The sequence below is a fragment of the Salvelinus fontinalis genome, chromosome 4 (genome assembly GCF_029448725.1).
Source record: "Salvelinus fontinalis isolate EN_2023a chromosome 4, ASM2944872v1, whole genome shotgun sequence".
NCBI classification, from domain to species: Eukaryota; Metazoa; Chordata; class Actinopteri; order Salmoniformes; family Salmonidae; genus Salvelinus; species Salvelinus fontinalis.
The window spans coordinates 8,203,988-8,226,242 of NC_074668.1; the positions used below are offsets into that span (position 1 = coordinate 8,203,988).

The 22,255-nt window shown below is 44.1% G+C and overlaps 1 protein-coding gene across 1 annotated transcript in view; it reads left to right on the top strand.

Moving 5' to 3' along the window:
• LOC129853034 (mitogen-activated protein kinase 1) overlaps positions 1-22,255 on the top strand; it is a 115,178-nt gene that overhangs the window by 41,481 nt on the left and 51,442 nt on the right. The window contains exons 3-4 of the mRNA XM_055918677.1: positions 9,665-9,854; positions 12,414-12,530. Of these exons, the coding sequence (XP_055774652.1) occupies positions 9,665-9,854; positions 12,414-12,530 (307 nt within the window). The remainder of the gene's footprint in view (positions 1-9,664; positions 9,855-12,413; positions 12,531-22,255) is intronic.

Here is a 22,255-nt window from a genome sequence, read left to right on the forward strand (position 1 = left end):
TCTTTTTGTTTTCTCATGATTTGGTTGGGTCTAATTGTGTTGTTGTCCTGGGGCTCTGTGGGGTGTGTTTGTGTTTGTGAACAGAGCCCCAGGACCAGTTTGCTTAGGGGACTCTTCTCCAGGTTCATCTCTCTGTAGGTGATGGCTTTGTTATGGAAGGTTTGGTAATCGATTCCTTTTAGGTGGTTGTAGAATTTAACGTCTCTTTTCTGGATTTTGATAATTAGTGGGTATCGGCCTAATTCTGGTCTGCATGCATTATTTGGTGTTCTACGTTGTACACGGAGGATATTTTTGCAGAATTCTGCATGCAGAGTCTCAATTTGGTGTTTGCCCCATTTTGTGAATTCTTTGTTGGTGAGCGGACCCCAGAACAACCATAAAGGGCAATGGGCTCTATGACTGATTCCAGTATATTTTTGCCAGATCCTAATTGGTATGTGGAATGTTATGTACCTTTTGATGGCATAGAAGGCCATTCTTGCCTCGTCTCTCAGATCGTTCACAGCTTTGTGGAAGTTACCTGTGGCGCTGATGTTTAGGCCACAGTATGTATAGTTTTTTGTGTGCTCTAGGGCAACGGTGTCTAGATGGAATTTGTATTTGTTGTCCTGGCAACTGGACCTTTTTTGGAACACCATTATTTTGGTCTTACTGAGATTTACTGTCAGGGCCCAGGTCTGACCGAATCTGTGCAGAAGATCTAGCTGCTGCTGTAGACCCTCCTTGGTTGGTGACAGATCTAGGTGCTGCTGTAGGCCCTCCTTGGTTGGGGACAGAAGCACCAGATCATCAGCAAACAGTAGACATTTGACTTCAGATTCTAGTAGGGTGAGGCCGGCTACTGCAGACTGTTCTAGTAGGGTGAGGCCGGGTGCTGCAGACTGGTCTAGTAGGGTGAGGCCGGGTGCTGCAGACTGTTCTAGTAGGGTGAGGCCGGGTGCTGCAGACTGTTCTAGTAGGGTGAGGTGCTACAGACTGGTCTAGTAGGGTGAGGCCGGGTGCTGCAGACTGTTCTAGTAGGGTGAGGCCGGGTGCTGCAGACTGGTCTAGTAGGGTGAGGCCGGGTGCTGCAGACTGGTCTAGTAGGGTGAGGCCGGGTGCTGCAGACTGGTCTAGTAGGGTGAGGTGCTGCAGACTGTTCTAGTAGGGTGAGGCCGGGTGCTGCAGACTGGTCTAGTAGGGTGAGGCCGGGTGCTGCAGACTGGTCTAGTAGGGTGAGGCCGGGTGCTGCAGACTGTTCTAGTAGGGTGAGGCCGGGTGCTGCAGACTGTTCTAGTAGGATGAGGCCGGGTGCTGCAGACTGTTCTAGTAGGGTGAGGCCGGGTGCTGCAGACTGTTCTAGTAGGGTGAGGCCAGGTGCTGCAGACTGTTCTAGTAGGGTGAGGCCGGGTGCTGCAGACTGGTCTAGTAGGGTGAGGCCGGGTGCTGCAGACTGGTATAGTAGGGTGAGGCCGGGTGCTGCAGACTGGTCTAGTAGGGTGAGGCCGGGTGCTGCAGACTGGTCTAGTAGGGTGAGGCCGGGTGCTGCAGACTGGTCTAGTAGGGTGAGGCCGGGTGCTGCAGACTGGTCTAGTAGGGTGAGGCCGGGTGCTGCAGACTGTTCTAGTAGGGTGAGGCCGGGTGCTGCAGACTGTTCTAGTAGGGTGAGGTGCTACAGACTGGTCTAGTAGGGTGAGGCCGGGTGCTGCAGACTGGTCTAGTAGGGTGAGGTGCTACAGACTGGTCTAGTAGGGTGAGGCCTGGTGCTGCAGACTGTTCTAGTAGGGTGAGGCCGGGTGCTGCAGACTGGTCTAGTAGGGTGAGGCCGGGTGCTGCAGACTGTTCTAGTAGGGTGAGGCCGGGTGCTGCAGACTGTTCTAGTAGGGTGAGGCCGGGTGCTGCAGACTGTTCTAGTAGGGTGAGACCGGGTGCTGCAGACTGGTCTAGTAGGGTGAGGCCGGGTGCTGCAGACTGTTCTAGTAGGGTGAGGTGCTGCAGACTGGTCTAGTAGGGTGAGGCCGGGTGCTGTTGACTGTTCTAGTAGGGTGAGGCCGGGTGCTGCAGACTGTTCTAGTAGGGTGAGGCCGGGTGCTGCAGACTGTTCTAGTAGGGTGAGGTGCTGCAGACTGTTCTAGTAGGGTGAGGTGCTGCAGACTGGTCTAGTAGGGTGAGGCCGGGTGCTGCAGACTGTTCTAGTAGGGTGAGGTGCTGCAGACTGGTCTAGTAGGGTGAGGCCGGGTGCTGCAGACTGTTCTAGTAGGGTGAGGCCGGGTGCTGCAGACTGGTCTAGTAGGGTGAGGCCGGGTGCTGCAGACTGGTCTAGTAGGGTGAGGCCGGGTGCTGCAGACTGGTCTAGTAGGGTGAGGCCGGGTGCTGCAGACTGTTCTAGTAGGGGGAGGTGCTGCAGACTGTTCTAGTAGGGTGAGGCCGGGTGCTGCAGACTGGTCTAGTAGGGTGAGGCCGGGTGCTGCAGACTGGTCTAGTAGGGTGAGGCCGGGTGCTGCAGACTGTTCTAGTAGGGTGAGGCCGGGTGCTGCAGACTGGTCTAGTAGGGTGAGGCCGGGTGCTGCAGACTGGTCTAGTAGGGTGAGGTGCTGCAGACTGGTCTAGTAGGGTGAGGCCGGGTGCTGCAGACTGGTCTAGTAGGGTGAGGCCGGGTGCTGCAGACTGTTCTAGTAGGGTGAGGTCGGGTGCTGCAGACTGGTCTAGTAGGGTGAGGCCGGGTGCTGCAGACTGTTCTAGTAGGGTGAGGCCGGGTGCTGCAGACTGTTCTAGTAGGGTGAGGCCGGGTGCTGCAGACTGTTCTAGTAGGGTGAGGTGCTGCAGACTGTTCTAGTAGGGTGAGGCCGGGTGCTGCAGACTGGTCTAGTAGGGTGAGGCCGGGTGCTGCAGACTGTTCTAGTAGGGTGAGGCCGGGTGCTGCAGACTGGTCTAGTAGGGTGAGGCCGGGTGCTGCAGACTGTTCTAGTAGGGTGAGGCCGGGTGCTGCAGACTGTTCTAGTAGGGTGAGGCCGGGTGCTGCAGACTGTTCTAGTAGGGTGAGGTGCTGCAGACTGTTCTAGTAGGGTGAGGTGCTGCAGACTGGTCTAGTAGGGTGAGGCCGGGTGCTGCAGACTGTTCTAGTAGGGTGAGGCCGGGTGCTGTAGACTGGTCTAGTAGGGTGAGGTGCTGCAGACTGGTCTAGTAGGGTGAGGCCGGGTGCTGCAGACTGTTCTAGTAGGGTGAGGCCGGGTGCTGCAGACTGTTCTAGTAGGGTGAGGCCGGGTGCTGCAGACTGGTCTAGTAGGGTGCTGCAGACTGTTCTAGTAGGGTGAGGCCAGGTGCTGTAGACTGGTCTAGTAGGGTGAGGCCAGGTGCTGCAGACTGGTCTAGTAGGGTGAGGCCGGGTGCTGCAGACTGTTCTAGTAGGGTGAGGCCAGGTGCTGCAGACTGGTCTAGTAGGGTGAGGTGCTACAGACTGGTCTAGTAGGGTGAGGCCAGGTGCTGCAGACTGGTCTAGTAGGGTGAGGCCAGGTGCTGCAGACTGGTCTAGTAGGGTGAGGCCGGGTGCTGCAGACTGGTCTAGTAGGGTGAGGTGCTGCAGACTGTTCTAGTAGGGTGAGGCCGGGTGCTGCAGACTGTTCTAGTAGGGTGAGGCCGGGTGCTGCAGACTGGTCTAGCAGGGTGAGGCCGGGTGCTGCAGACTGTTCTAGTAGGGTGAGGCCGGGTGCTGCAGACTGTTCTAGTAGGGTGAGGCCGGGTGCTGCAGACTGTTCTAGTAGGGTGAGGCCGGGTGCTGCAGACTGTTCTAGTAGGGTGAGGCCGGGTGCTGCAGACTGTTCTAGTAGGGTGAGGCCGGGTGCTGTAGACTGTTCTAGTAGGGTGAGGCCGGGTGCTGCAGACTGGTCTAGTAGGGTGAGGTGCTGCAGACTGTTCTAGTAGGGTGAGGTGCTGTAGACTGTTCTAGTAGGGTGAGGTGCTGCAGACTGTTCTAGTAGGGTGAGGCCGGGTGCTGCAGACTGTTCTAGTAGGGTGAGGCCGGGTGCTGCAGACTGGTCTAGTAGGGTGAGGTGCTGCAGACTGTTCTAGTAGGGTGAGGCCGGGTGCTGCAGACTGGTCTAGTAGGGTGAGGTGCTGCAGACTGTTCTAGTAGGGTGAGGTGCTGTAGACTGTTCTAGTAGGGTGAGGCCGGGTGCTGTAGACTGTTCTAGGAGGGTGAGGCCGGGTGCTGCAGACTGTTCTAGTAGGGTGAGGCCGGGTGCTGCAGACTGGTCTAGTAGGGTGAGGTGCTACAGACTGGTCTAGTAGGGTGAGGCCGGGTGCTGCAGACTGGTCTAGTAGGGTGAGGTGCTGCAGACTGTTCTAGTAGGGTGAGGCCGGGTGCTGCAGACTGGTCTAGTAGGGTGAGGCCTGGTGCTGCAGACTGCTCTAGTAGGGTGAGGCCAGGTGCTGCAGACTGGTCTAGTAGGGTGAGGCCGGGTGCTGCAGACTGGTCTAGTAGGGTGAGGCCGGGTGCTGCAGACTGGTCTAGTAGGGTGAGGCCGGGTGCAGCAGACTGGTCTAGTAGGGTGAGGCCGGGTGCTGCAGACTGTTCTAGTAGGGTGAGGCCGGGTGCTGCAGACTGGTCTAGTAGGGTGAGGCCTGGTGCTGCAGACTGGTCTAGTAGGGTGAGGCTGCAGACTGGTCTAGTAGGGTGAGGCCGGGTGCTGCAGACTGGTCTAGTAGGGTGAGGCCGGGTGCTGCAGACTGTTCTAGTAGGGTGAGGCCGGGTGCTGCAGACTGTTCTAGTAGGGTGAGGCCGGGTGCTGCAGACTGTTCTAGTAGGGTGAGGCCTGGTGCTGCAGACTGGTCTAGTAGGGTGAGGCCGGGTGCTGCAGACTGGTCTAGTGCCCTCACCAATTCATTGATATATATGTTGAAGAGGGTGGGGCTTAAGCTGCATCCCCGTCTCACCCCACGACCCTGTGGGAAGAAATGTGTGTTTATTGCCTCTAGCGATCTTCCTCTTTAGCTCTCTCCTCTCGGTCTAGGGTTTCACATTTGGGGAGATGACACTGTAATTGTTAGATTTTCTTTTAGATATTTTGTGCCCATAGGTGACATTTTTGCCGATGATGTCTGGTGAGGACCTGCCTTACAACAGGTCTACAAGCCCTCAGTCCAACCTCTCTCAGCCTGGTGCGGACAGTCTGAGCACTGATGGAGGGATTGTGCGTTCCTGGTGTAACTCAGGCAGTTGAAAGACAAGGACATTTCTTTCTAAAAGACAAGGACGTTTAGTTTTTTACTGAGTTTGTTTTTGCTGTTCTTTGTTTTAGGGCCAAAAAGATTGGAGAAGTGTTTTATCCATACATCGCTGTTTTGGATAGAGAACTCTTCATGTTGTTTTAGTGTCCAGTTTCTTCATGTTGTTTTAGTGTCCAGTTTCTTCATGTTGTTTTAGTGTCCAGTCTCTTCATGTTGTTTTAGTGTCCAGTTTCTTCATGTTGTTTTAGTGTTCAGTTTCTTCATGTTGTTTTAGTGTCCAGTTTCTTCATGTGGTTTTAGTGTCCAGTTTCTTCATGTGGTTTTAGTGTCCAGTTTCTTCATGTTGTTTTAGTGTCCAGTTTCTTCATGTTGTTTTAGTGTCCAGTTTCTTCATGTTGTTTTAGTGTCCAGTTTCTTCATGTTGTTTTAGTGTCCAGTTTCTTCATGTTGTTTTAGTGTCCAGTTTCTTCATGTTGTTTTAGTGTCCAGTTTCTTCATGTTGTTTTAGTGTCCAGTTTCTTCATGTTGTTTTAGTGTCCAGTTTCTTCATGTTGTTTTAGTGTCCAGTTTCTTCATGTTGTTTTAGTGTCCAGTTTCTTCATGTTGTTTTAGTGTCCAGTTTCTTCATGTTGTTTTAGTGTCCAGTTTCTTCATGTTGTTTTAGTGTCCAGTTTCTTCATGTTGTTTTAGTGTCCAGTTTCTTCATGTGGTTTTAGTGTCCAGTTTCTTCATGTGGTTTTAGTGTCCAGTTTCTTCATGTGGTTTTAGTGTCCAGTTTCTTCATGTGGTTTTAGTGTCCAGTTTCTTCATGTGGTTTTAGTGTCCAGTTTCTTCATGTGGTTTTAGTGTCCAGTTTCTTCATGTGGTTTTAGTGTCCAGTTTCTTCATGTGGTTTTAGTGTCCAGTTTCTTCATGTGGTTTTAGTGTCCAGTTTCTTCATGTGGTTTTAGTGTCCAGTTTCTTCATGTGGTTTTAGTGTCCAGTTTCTTCATGTGGTTTTAGTGTCCAGTTTCTTCATGTGGTTTTAGTGTCCAGTTTCTTCATGTGGTTTTAGTGTCCAGTTTCTTCATGTGGTTTTAGTGTCCAGTTTCTTCATGTGGTTTTAGTGTCCAGTTTCTTCATGTGGTTTTAGTGTCCAGTTTCTTCATGTGGTTTTAGTGTCCAGTTTCTTCATGTGGTTTTAGTGTCCAGTTTCTTCATGTGGTTTTAGTGTCCAGTTTCTTCATGTGGTTTTAGTGTCCAGTTTCTTCATGTGGTTTTAGTGTCCAGTTTCTTCATGTGGTTTTAGTGTCCAGTTTCTTCATGTGGTTTTAGTGTCCAGTTTCTTCATGTGGTTTTAGTGTCCAGTTTCTTCATGTGGTTTTAGTGTCCAGTTTCTTCATGTGGTTTTAGTGTCCAGTTTCTTCATGTGGTTTTAGTGTCCAGTTTCTTCATGTGGTTTTAGTGTCCAGTTTCTTCATGTGGTTTTAGTGTCCAGTTTCTTCATGTGGTTTTAGTGTCCAGTTTCTTCATGTGGTTTTAGTGTCCAGTTTCTTCATGTGGTTTTAGTGTCCAGTTTCTTCATGTGGTTTTAGTGTCCAGTTTCTTCATGTGGTTTTAGTGTCCAGTTTCTTCATGTGGTTTTAGTGTCCAGTTTCTTCATGTGGTTTTAGTGTCCAGTTTCTTCATGTGGTTTTAGTGTCCAGTTTCTTCATGTGGTTTTAGTGTCCAGTTTCTTCATGTGGTTTTAGTGTCCAGTTTCTTCATGTGGTTTTAGTGTCCAGTTTCTTCATGTGGTTTTAGTGTCCAGTTTCTTCATGTGGTTTTAGTGTCCAGTTTCTTCATGTGGTTTTAGTGTCCAGTTTCTTCATGTGGTTTTAGTGTCCAGTTTCTTCATGTGGTTTTAGTGTCCAGTTTCTTCATGTGGTTTTAGTGTCCAGTTTCTTCATGTGGTTTTAGTGTCCAGTTTCTTCATGTGGTTTTAGTGTCCAGTTTCTTCATGTGGTTTTAGTGTCCAGTTTCTTCATGTGGTTTTAGTGTCCAGTTTCTTCATGTGGTTTTAGTGTCCAGTTTCTTCATGTGGTTTTAGTGTCCAGTTTCTTCATGTGGTTTTAGTGTCCAGTTTCTTCATGTGGTTTTAGTGTCCAGTTTCTTCATGTGGTTAGAGTCTATGGATTCTTCAGTCACATTGAGCTGATTTCTGACGTGCTGTTCCTTCTTTTCCTGTGCTCTATTTTTGTGTTGTTTTAGTGATTCACCAGAGTGAAGGCGTAGACTCAGGTTTTCTGTATTGTTTTAGTGAGTCACCATAGTGAAGGCGTAGACTCAGGTTTTCTGTATTGTTTTAGTGATTCACCATAGTGAAGGCGTAGACTCAGGTTTTCTGTATTGTTTTAGTGATTCACCATAGTGAAGGCGTAGACTCAGGTTGTCTGTATTGTTTTAGTGATTCACCATAGTGAAGGCGTAGACTCAGGTTTTCTGTGTTGTTTTAGTGATTCACCATAGTGAAGGCGTAGACTCAGGTTTTCTGTGTTGTTTTAGTGATTCACCATAGTGAAGGCGTAGACTCAGGTTTTCTGTATTGTTTTAGTGATTCACCATAGTGAAGGCGTAGACTCAGGTTTAATGTATTGTTTTAGTGATTCACCATAGTGAAGGCGTAGACTCGGGTTTTCTGTATCGTTTTAGTGATTCACCATAGTGTTGGATAGGTTTCTCAATATCTTTCTTAGGTTTTTGCATTCTTCATCAAACCATTTTGTCATTTTTAGATTTGATCGGGAAGCTGAGAGATCAAATATACTCTTTAGGTTTTATACTGCCAAGTTTATATCTTCACTATTACAGTGTAACGTTTTGTCCAGGAAGTTGTCCTTAAGGGATGTATTACAGTGGAACGTTTTGTCCAGGAAGTTGTCCTTAAGGGATGTATTACAGTGGAACGTTTTGTCCAGGAAGTTGTCCTTAAGGGATGTATTACAGTGTAACGTTTTGTCCAGGAAGTTGTCCTTAAGGGATGTATTACAGTGTAACGTTTTGTCCAGGAAGTTGTCCTTAAGGGATGTATTACAGTGGAACGTTTTGTCCAGGAAGTTGTCCTTAAGGGATGTATTATAGTGGAACGTTTTGTCCAGGAAGTTGTCCTTAAGGGATGTATTACAGTGGAACGTTTTGTCCAGGAAGTTGTCCTTAAGGGATTGAATTAGTTGTTTCTTCAGTTTTTTTGTTTCCTTACCATCTATAGCATTTCTTTAATTTTACTCAGTTCTTTTGGCTTTGATGCCTCATGATTGACTATTGCTCTGTCCAACTAGACTGATTTTGCTGTGGTCAGATAGGGGTGTCAGTGGGCTGACTGTGAACGCTCTGAGAGACTCTGGGTTGAGGTCAGTGATAAAGTAGTCTACAGTACTACTGCCAAGAGATGAGCTATAGGTGTACCTACCATAGGACTCTGGGTTGAGGTCAGTGATAAAGTAGTCTACAGTACTACTGCCAAGAGATGAGCTATAGGTGTACCTACCATAGGACTCTGGGTTGAGGTCAGTGATAAAGTAGTCTACAGTACTACTGCCAAGAGATAAGCTATAGGTGAACCTGCCATAGGAGTCCCCTCGAAGCCTACCATTGACTATGTACATACCCAGCGTGCGACAGAGCTGCAGGAGTTGTGACCCGTTTTTGTTGGTTATGTTGTCGTAGTTGTGCCTAGGGGGGCATATGGGGGAGGGAATGCTGTCACCTGCAGGCAGGTGTTTGTCCCCCTATGTGCTGAGGGTGTCCGGTTCTGGTATTTAGGTCTCCACAGACTAGTACATGTCCCTGGGCCTGGAAATGGTTGATTTCCCCCTCCAGGATGGAGAAGCTGTCATCGTTAAAGTAAGGGGATTCTAGTGGGGGGGTATAGGTAGCACACAGGAGGACATTTTTCTCTGTTGAGATCATTTCCTTTATTAATTTCTAGCCAGATGTAAAATGTTCCTGTTTTGACTAATTTAGTACAGTGTATTAGGTCTGTTCTATACCAAATTAGCATACCCCCTGAGTCCCTTCCCTGTTTCACACCTGGTAGTTTGGTGGATGGGGCTACCAGCTCTCTGTAACCTAGAGGACAACCAGTGGGTCCGTCTCCTCTATACCACCCACCTGGTAGTGTGGTGGATGGGACTACCAGCTCTCTGTAACCTAGAGGACAACCAGTAGGTCCATCTCCTCTATGCCATGTTTCTTGTAGGATTACAATGTCTGCATTTTTTATTTCTTTGGTAAAGTCAAGTTTCCTGCTCATTAGACCAAAGACAGATGACCTCAGGCCATCTGCCCAGGATGAGATAGTGAAGACTTTTCTAAAGTGTCCAATGTTAGTTGTGTGGTTTGGGCAGAGCCTGCTGAGATCTCTCTCCACCAACACAGCAGCAGTGCAGTCTGATGAACACCTTCAGTCTAGTTTGTTCCTTAACTCTCTGTTATCCAGCTACATTGTGCAGGACCTGATGGAGACAGACCTGTACAAGCTCCTGAAGACCCAGCACCTGAGCAACGATCACATCTGTTACTTCCTGTATCAGATCCTGAGAGGCCTGAAGTACATCCACTCAGCCAACGTCCTGCACCGCGACCTCAAACCCTCTAACCTGCTGCTCAATACCACCTGTGATCTAAAGGTACAGAACCCTTGACTCCTGACCTCTGACCCTAACGTCCTGCACCGCGACCTCAAACCCTCTAACCTGCTACTCAATACCACCTGTGATCTAAAGGTACAGAACCCTGACCCTAACGTCCTGACCCCTGACCCTAACGTCCTGCACCGCGACCTCAAACCCTCTAACCTGCTGCTCAATACCACCTGTGATCTAAAGGTACTGACCCCTGACCCTAACGTCCTGACCCCTGACCCTAACGTCCACCTGCTGCTCAATACCACCTGTGATCTAAAGGTACTGACCCCTGACCCTAATGTCCTGCACCGAGGCCTCACCCTACTGCTCATTATCATCTGTTATCTAGAGGTACAGAACCCTAATGTCCTGCACCGAGACCTCACCCTACTGCTCATTATCATCTGTTATCTAGAGGTACAGAACCCTAATGTCCTGCACCGAGGCCTCACCCTACTGCTCATTATCATCTGTTATCTAGAGGTACAGAACCCTCACCCTAATGTCCTGCACCGATGCCTCACCCTACTGCTCATTATCATCTGTTATCTAGAGGTAGAGAACCCTAATGTCCTGCACCGAGGCCTCACCCTACTGCTCATTATCATCTGTTATCTAGAGGTACAGAACCCTAATGTCCTGCACCGAGACCTCACCCTACTGCTCATTATCATCTGTTATCTAGAGGTACAGAACCCTGACCCTAATGTCCTGCACCGAGGCCTCACCCTACTGCTCATTATCATCTGTTATCTAGAGGTACAGAACCCTAATGTCCTGCACCGAGGCCTCACCCTACTGCTCATTATCATCTGTTATCTAGAGGTACAGAACCCTAATGTCCTGCACCGAGGCCTCACCCTACTGCTCATTATCATCTGTTATCTAGAGGTACAGAACCCTAATGTCCTGCACCGAGGCCTCACCCTACTGCTCATTATCATCTGTTATCTAGAGGTACAGAACCCTAATGTCCTGCACCGAGGCCTCACCCTACTGCTCATTATCATCTGTTATCTAGAGGTACAGAACCCTGACCCTAATGTCCTGCACCGATGCCTCACCCTACTGCTCATTATCATCTGTTATCTAGAGGTACAGAACCCTAATGTCCTGCACCGAGGCCTCACCCTACTGCTCATTATCATCTGTTATCTAGAGGTACAGAACCCTAATGTCCTGCACCGAGGCCTCACCCTACTGCTCATTATCATCTGTTATCTAGAGGTACAGAACCCTAATGTCCTGCACCGAGGCCTCACCCTACTGCTCATTATCATCTGTTATCTAGAGGTACAGAACCCTAATGTCCTGCACCGAGGCCTCACCCTACTGCTCATTATCATCTGTTATCTAGAGGTACAGAACCCTAACGTCCTGCACCGAGGCCTCACCCTACTGCTCATTATCATCTGTTATCTAGAGGTACAGAACCCTAACGTCCTGCACCGAGGCCTCACCCTACTGCTCATTATCATCTGTTATCTAGAGGTACAGAACCCTAATGTCCTGCACCGAGGCCTCACCCTACTGCTCATTATCATCTGTTATCTAGAGGTACAGAACCCTAATGTCCTGCACCGATGCCTCACCCTACTGCTCATTATCATCTGTTATCTAGAGGTACAGAACCCTAATGTCCTGCACCGAGGCCTCACCCTACTGCTCATTATCATCTGTTATCTAGAGGTACAGAACCCTAATGTCCTGCACCGATGCCTCACCCTACTGCTCATTATCATCTGTTATCTAGAGGTACAGAACCCTCACCCTAATGTCCTGCACCGAGGCCTCACCCTACTGCTCATTATCATCTGTTATCTAGAGGTACAGAACCCTAATGTCCTGCACCGAGGCCTCACCCTACTGCTCATTATCATCTGTTATCTAGAGGTACAGAACCCTAATGTCCTGCACCGAGGCCTCACCCTACTGCTCATTATCATCTGTTATCTAGAGGTACAGAACCCTAACGTCCTGCACCGAGGCCTCACCCTACTGCTCATTATCATCTGTTATCTAGAGGTACAGAACCCTAATGTCCTGCACCGAGGCCTCACCCTACTGCTCATTATCATCTGTTATCTAGAGGTACAGAACCCTAATGTCCTGCACCGAGGCCTCACCCTACTGCTCATTATCATCTGTTATTTAGAGGTACAGAACCCTAATGTTCTGCACCGAGGCCTCACCCTACTGCTCATTATCATCTGTTATCTAGAGGTACAGAACCCTAATGTCCTGCACCGAGGCCTCACCCTACTGCTCATTATCATCTGTTATCTAGAGGTACAGAACCCTAATGTCCTGCACCGAGGCCTCACCCTACTGCTCATTATCATCTGCGATCTCATGTTAGTGGATTGATTGTACAAATTATTACCAGGTCCACCCACTCGTCTCTCTCCACCCTCCTTTCCTGCCCTACCCTTTTACCCATTCCTCCCCTCTTTCTCGACCTCTCCTCTCCATCTTCCTCTACCCTCCTCTACTCTCTCATCTTCCTCTACTCTTCTCTCCTCCCTTCTTTCCTTTCTAAACTCCCCCCATTCCCCTCCTTAGATCTGTGACTTTGGTCTTGCGCGTGTGGCTGACCCGGACCACGACCACACGGGCTTCCTGACAGAGTACGTCGCGACTCGTTGGTACCGTGCGCCTGAGATCATGCTCAACTCAAAGGTGAAATGCACCAAGCTCAATACACTACACTAATATACCACTACCCTATAACACCCCATATTAGTCTACACTACAATACACCACACCAATACACTATAACACCCCATATTAGTCTACACCACTATAACACCCCATATTAGTCTATAATACACCACTATAACACCCCATATTAGTCTACACCACTATAACACCCCATATTAGTCTATAATACACCACTATAACACCCCATATTAGTCTATAATACACCACTATAACACCCCATATTAGTCTACAATACACCACTATAACACCCCATATTAGTCTATAATACACCACTATAACACCCCATATTAGTCTACAATACACCACTATAACACCCCATATTAGTCTATAATACACCACTATAACACCCCATATTAGTCTACAATACACCACTATAACACCCCATATTAGTCTACACCACTATAACACCCCATATTAGTCTACACCACTATAACACCCCATATTAGTCTACAATACACCACTATAACACCCCATATTAGTCTATAATACACCACTATAACACCCCATATTAGTCTACAATACACCACTATAACACCCCATATTAGTCTACAATACACCACTATAACACCCCATATTAGTCTACACCACTATAACACCCCATATTAGTCTACAATACACCACTATAACACCCCATATTAGTCTATAATACACCACTATAACACCCCATATTAGTCTACAATACACCACTATAACACCCCATATTAGTCTATAATACACCACTATAACACCCCATATTAGTCTACACCACTATAACACCCCATATTAGTCTACAATACACCACTATAACACCCCATATTAGTCTACAATACACCACTATAACACCCCATATTAGTCTACACCACTATAACACCCCATATTAGTCTACAATACACCACTATAACACCCCATATTAGTCTACAATACACCACTATAACACCCCATATTAGTCTATAATACACCACTATAACACCCCATATTAGTCTACACCACTATAACACCCCATATTAGTCTACACCACTATAACACCCCATATTAGTCTACACCACTATAACACCCCATATTAGTCTACACCACTATAACACCCCATATTAGTCTACACCACTATAACACCCCATATTAGTCTACACCACTATAACACCCCATATTAGTCTACACCACTATAACACCCCATATTAGTCTACACCACTATAACACCCCATATTAGTCTACACCACTATAACACCCCATATTAGTCTACACCACTATAACACCCCATATTAGTCTACACCACTATAACACCCCATATTAGTCTACACCACTATAACACCCCATATTAGTCTATAATACACCACTATAACACCCCATATTAGTCTACACCACTATAACACCCCATATTAGTCTACACCACTATAACACCCCATATTAGTCTACACCACTATAACACCCCATATTAGTCTATAATACACCACTATAACACCCCATATTAGTCTACACCACTATAACACCCCATATTAGTCTACACCACTATAACACCCCATATTAGTCTACACCACTAACACCCCATATTAGTCTATAATACACCACTATAACACCCCATATTAGTCTACACCACTACACTATAACACCCCATATTAGTCTACACCACTATAACACCCCATATTAGTCTACACCACTAACACCCCATATTAGTCTACAATACACCACTATAACACCCCATATTAGTCTACACCACTATAACACCCCATATTAGTCTACAATACACCACTATAACACCCCATATTAGTCTACAATACACCACCATAACACCCCATATTAGTCTACACCACTATAACACCCCATATTAGTCTACACCATTATAACACCCCATATTAGTCTACACCACTATAACACCCCATATTAGTCTACACCACTATAACACCCCATATTAGTCTACACCACTATAACACCCCATATTAGTCTACACCACTATAACACCCCATATTAGTCTACACCACTATAACACCCCGTATTAGTCTATAATACACCACTATAACACCCCGTATTAGTCTACACCACTATAACACCCCATATTAGTCTACACCACTATAACACCCCATATTAGTCTACACCACTATAACACCCCATATTAGTCTACACCACTATAACACCCCATATTAGTCTACACCACTATAACACCCCATATTAGTCTACACCACTATAACACCCCATATTAGTCTACACCACTATAACACCCCATATTAGTCTACACCACTATAACACCCCATATTAGTCTACACCACTATAACACCCCATATTAGTCTACACCACTATAACACCCCATATTAGTCTACACCACTATAACACCCCATATTAGTCTACACCACTATAACACCCCATATTAGTCTACACCACTATAACACCCCATATTAGTCTACACCACTATAACACCCCATATTAGTCTACAATACACCACTATAACACCCCATATTAGTCTACAATACACCACTATAACACCCCATATTAGTCTACAATACACCACTATAACACCCCATATTAGTCTACACCACTATAACACCCCATATTAGTCTACAATACACCACTATAACACCCCATATTAGTCTACAATACACCACTATAACACCCCATATTAGTCTACAATACACCACTATAACACCCCATATTAGTCTACACCACTATAACACCCCATATTAGTCTATAATACACCACTATAACACCCCATATTAGTCTACACCACTATAACACCCCATATTAGTCTACACCACTATAACACCCCATATTAGTCTACACCACTATAACACCCCATATTAGTCTACACCACTATAACACCCCATATTAGTCTACACCACTATAACACCCCATATTAGTCTACAATACACAACTATAACACCCCATATTAGTCTACAATACACCACTATAACACCCCATATTAGTCTACACCACTATAACACCCCATATTAGTCTACACCACTATAACACCCCATATTAGTCTACAATACACCACTATAACACCCCATATTAGTCTACACCACTATAACACCCCATATTAGTCTACACCACTATAACACCCCATATTAGTCTACACCACTATAACACCCCATATTAGTCTACACCACTATAACACCCCATATTAGTCTATAATACACCACTATAACACCCCATATTAGTCTATAATACACCACTATAACACCCCATATTAGTCTATAATACACCACTATAACACCCCATATTAGTCTACACCACTATAACACCCCATATTAGTCTACAATACACCACTATAACACCCCATATTAGTCTATAATACACCACTATAACACCCCATATTAGTCTATACCACTATAACACCCCATATTAGTCTACACCACTATAACACCCCATATTAGTCTACAATACACCACTATAACACCCCATATTAGTCTACAATACACCACTATAACACCCCATATTAGTCTACACCACTATAACACCCCATATTAGTCTACACCACTATAACACCCCATATTAGTCTACACCACTATAACACCCCATATTAGTCTACACCACTATAACACCCCATATTAGTCTACACCACTATAACACCCCATATTAGTCTACACCACTATAACACCCCATATTAGTCTACACCACTATAACACCCCATATTAGTCTACACCACTATAACACCCCATATTAGTCTACACCACTATAACACCCCATATTAGTCTACAATACACCACTATAACACCCCATATTAGTCTACAATACACCACTATAACACCCCATATTAGTCTACAATACACCACTATAACACCCCATATTAGTCTACACCACTATAACACCCCATATTAGTCTACAATACACCACTATAACACCCCATATTAGTCTACAATACACCACTATAACACCCCATATTAGTCTACAATACACCACTATAACACCCCATATTAGTCTACACCACTATAACACCCCATATTAGTCTATAATACACCACTATAACACCCCATATTAGTCTACACCACTATAACACCCCATATTAGTCTACACCACTATAACACCCCATATTAGTCTACACCACTATAACACCCCATATTAGTCTACACCACTATAACACCCCATATTAGTCTACACCACTATAACACCCCATATTAGTCTACAATACACAACTATAACACCCCATATTAGTCTACAATACACCACTATAACACCCCATATTAGTCTACACCACTATAACACCCCATATTAGTCTACACCACTATAACACCCCATATTAGTCTACAATACACCACTATAACACCCCATATTAGTCTACACCACTATAACACCCCATATTAGTCTACACCACTATAACACCCCATATTAGTCTACACCACTATAACACCCCATATTAGTCTACACCACTATAACACCCCATATTAGTCTATAATACACCACTATAACACCCCATATTAGTCTATAATACACCACTATAACACCCCATATTAGTCTATAATACACCACTATAACACCCCATATTAGTCTACACCACTATAACACCCCATATTAGTCTACAATACACCACTATAACACCCCATATTAGTCTATAATACACCACTATAACACCCCATATTAGTCTATACCACTATAACACCCCATATTAGTCTACACCACTATAACACCCCATATTAGTCTACAATACACCACTATAACACCCCATATTAGTCTACAATACACCACTATAACACCCCATATTAGTCTACACCACTATAACACCCCATATTAGTCTACACCACTATAACACCCCATATTAGTCTACACCACTATAACACCCCATATTAGTCTACACCACTATAACACCCCATATTAGTCTACACCACTATAACACCCCATATTAGTCTACACCACTATAACACCCCATATTAGTCTACACCACTATAACACCCCATATTAGTCTACACCACTATAACACCCCATATTAGTCTACACCACTATAACACCCCATATTAGTCTACACCACTATAACACCCCATATTAGTCTACAATACACCACTATAACACCCCATATTAGTCTACAATACACCACTATAACACCCCATATTAGTCTACACCACTATAACACCCCATATTAGTCTACAATACACCACTATAACACCCCATATTAGTCTACAATACACCACTATAACACCCCATATTAGTCTACACCACTATAACACCCCATATTAGTCTACACCACTATAACACCCCATATTAGTCTACACCACTATAACACCCCATATTAGTCTACACCACTATAACACCCCATATTAGTCTATAATACACCACTATAACACCCCATATTAGTCTATAATACACCACTATAACACCCCATATTAGTCTACACCACTATAACACCCCATATTAGTCTACACCACTATAACACCCCATATTAGTCTACACCACTATAACACCCCATATTAGTCTATAATACACCACTATAACACCCCATATTAGTCTACACCACTATAACACCCCATATTAGTCTACAATACACCACTATAACACCCCATATTAGTCTATAATACACCACTATAACACCCCATATTAGTCTATACCACTATAACACCCCATATTAGTCTATACCACTATAACACCCCATATTAGTCTACACCACTATAACACCCCATATTAGTCTACACCACTATAACACCCCACATTAGTCTATAATACACTACACTAATATACCACTACCATATAACACCATATAGTAGTCTACACTACAATACACCACACCATTACACTGTAACACCCCATAATAGTCTACACCACTATAACACCCCATATTAGTCTACACCACTATAACACCCCATATTAGTCTATAATACACCACTATAACACCCCATATTAGTCTACACCACTATAACACCCCATATTAGTCTACACCACTATAACACCCCATATTAGTCTACACCACTATAACACCCCATATTAGTCTATAATACACCACTATAACACCCCATATTAGTCTACACCACTATAACACCCCATATTAGTCTACACCACTATAACACCCCATATTAGTCTACACCACTATAACACCCCATATTAGTCTACAATACACCACTATAACACCCCATATTAGTCTATAATACACCACTATAACACCCCATATTAGTCTACACCACTATAACACCCCATATTAGTCTACACCACTATAACACCCCATATTAGTCTACACCACTATAACACCCCATATTAGTCTATAATACACCACTATAACACCCCATATTAGTCTACACCACTATAACACCCCATATTAGTCTACACCACTATAACACCCCATATTAGTCTACACCACTATAACACCCCATATTAGTCTACACCACTATAACACCCCATATTAGTCTATAATACACCACTATAACACCCCATATTAGTCTACACCACTATAACACCCCATATTAGTCTACACCACTATAACACCCCATATTAGTCTACACCACTATAACACCCCATATTAGTCTACACCACTATAACACCCCATATTAGTCTACACCACTATAACACCCCATATTAGTCTACACCACTATAACACCCCATATTAGTCTATAATACACCACTATAACACCCCATATTAGTCTACAATACACCACTATAACACCCCATATTAGTCTACAATACACCACTATAACACCCCATATTAGTCTACAATACACCACTATAACACCCCATATTAGTCTACAATACACCACTATAACACCCCATATTAGTCTACACCACTATAACACCCCATATTAGTCTACAATACACCACTATAACACCCCATATTAGTCTACAATACACCACTATAACACCCCATATTAGTCTACAATACACCACTATAACACCCCATATTAGTCTACAATACACCACTATAACACCCCATATTAGTCTACACCACTATAACACCCCATATTAGTCTACACCACTATAACACCCCATATTAGTCTACACCACTATAACACCCCATATTAGTCTACACCACTATAACACCCCATATTAGTCTACACCACTATAACACCCCATATTAGTCTATAATACACCACTATAACACCCCATATTAGTCTATAATATACCACTATAACACCCCATATTAGTCTACAATACACCACTATAACACCCCATATTAGTCTACACCACTATAACACCCCATATTAGTCTACACCACTATAACACCCCATATTAGTCTACAATACACCACTATAACACCCCATATTAGTCTACACCACTATAACACCCCATATTAGTCTACACCACTATAACACCCCATATTAGTCTACACCACTATAACACCCCATATTAGTCTACACCACTATAACACCCCATATTAGTCTACACCACTATAACACCCCATATTAGTCTACACCACTATAACACCCCATATTAGTCTACACCACTATAACACCCCATATTAGTCTATAATACACCACTATAACACCCCATATTAGTCTACACCACTATAACACCCCATATTAGTCTACACCACTATAACACCCCATATTAGTCTACACCACTATAACACCCCATATTAGTCTACACCACTATAACACCCCATATTAGTCTACACCACTATAACACCCCATATTAGTCTACACCACTATAACACCCCATATTAGTCTACACCACTATAACACCCCATATTAGTCTACACCACTATAACACCCCATATTAGTCTACACCACTATAACACCCCATATTAGTCTACACCACTATAACACCCCATATTAGTCTACAATACACCACTATAACACCCCATATTAGTCTACACCACTATAACACCCCATATTAGTCTACACCACTATAACACCCCATATTAGTCTACACCACTATAACACCCCATATTAGTCTATAATACACCACTATAACACCCCATATTAGTCTATAATACACCACTATAACACCCCATATTAGTCTATAATACACCACTATAACACCCCATATTAGTCTATAATACACCACTATAACACCCCATATTAGTCTACACCACTATAACACCCCATATTAGTCTACACCACTATAACACCCCATATTAGTCTACACCACTATAACACCCCATATTAGTCTACAATACACCACTATAATACCCCATATTAGTCTACACCACTATAACACCCCATATTAGTCTACAATACACCACTATAACACCCCATATTAGTCTATAATACACCACTATAACACCCCATATTAGTCTACACCACTATAACACCCCATATTAGTCTACAATACACCACTATAACACCCCATATTAGTCTATAATACACCACTATAACACCCCATATTAGTCTATACCACTATAACACCCCATATTAGTCTATACCACTATAACACCCCATATTAGTCTACACCACTATAACACCCCATATTAGTCTACACCACTATAACACCCCACATTAGTCTATAATACACTACACTAATATACCACTACCATATAACACCATATAGTAGTCTACACTACAATACACCACACCAATACACTGTAACACCCCATAATAGTCTACACCACTATAACACCCCATATTAGTCTACACCACTATAACACCCCATATTAGTCTATAATACACCACTATAACACCCCATATTAGTCTACACCACTATAACACCCCATATTAGTCTACAATACACCACTATAACACCCCATATTAGTCTACACCACTAACACCCCATATTAGTCTACACCACTATAACACCCCATATTAGTCTATAATACACCACTATAACACCCCATATTAGTCTACACCACTATAACACCCCATATTAGTCTATAATACACCACTATAACACCCCATATTAGTCTACACCACTATAACACCCCATATTAGTCTATAATACACCACTATAACACCCCATATTAGTCTACACCACTATAACACCCCATATTAGTCTACACCACTATAACACCCCATATTAGTCTATAATACACCACTATAACACCCCATATTAGTCTACACCACTATAACACCCCATATTAGTCTACACCACTATAACACCCCATATTAGTCTACAATACACCACTATAACACCCCATATTAGTCTATAATACACCACTATAACACCCCATATTAGTCTACACCACTATAACACCCCATATTAGTCTACACCACTATAACACCCCATATTAGTCTATAATACACCACTATAACACCCCATATTAGTCTATAATACACCACTATAACACCCCATATTAGTCTACACCACTATAACACCCCATATTAGTCTACACCACTATAACACCCCATATTAGTCTACACCACTATAACACCCCATATTAGTCTTCACCACTATAACACCCCATATTAGTCTATAATACACCACTATAACACCCCATATTAGTCTACACCACTATAACACCCCATATTAGTCTACAATACACCACTATAACACCCCATATTAGTCTATAATACACCACTATAACACCCCATATTAGTCTACACCACTATAACACCCCATATTAGTCTACACCACTATAACACCCCATATTAGTCTACACCACTATAACACCCCATATTAGTCTACAATACACCACTATAATACCCCATATTAGTCTACACCACTATAACACCCCATATTAGTCTACAATACACCACTATAACACCCCATATTAGTCTATAATACACCACTATAACACCCCATATTAGTCTACACCACTATAACACCCCATATTAGTCTACAATACACCACTATAACACCCCATATTAGTCTATAATACACCACTATAACACCCCATATTAGTCTATACCACTATAACACCCCATATTAGT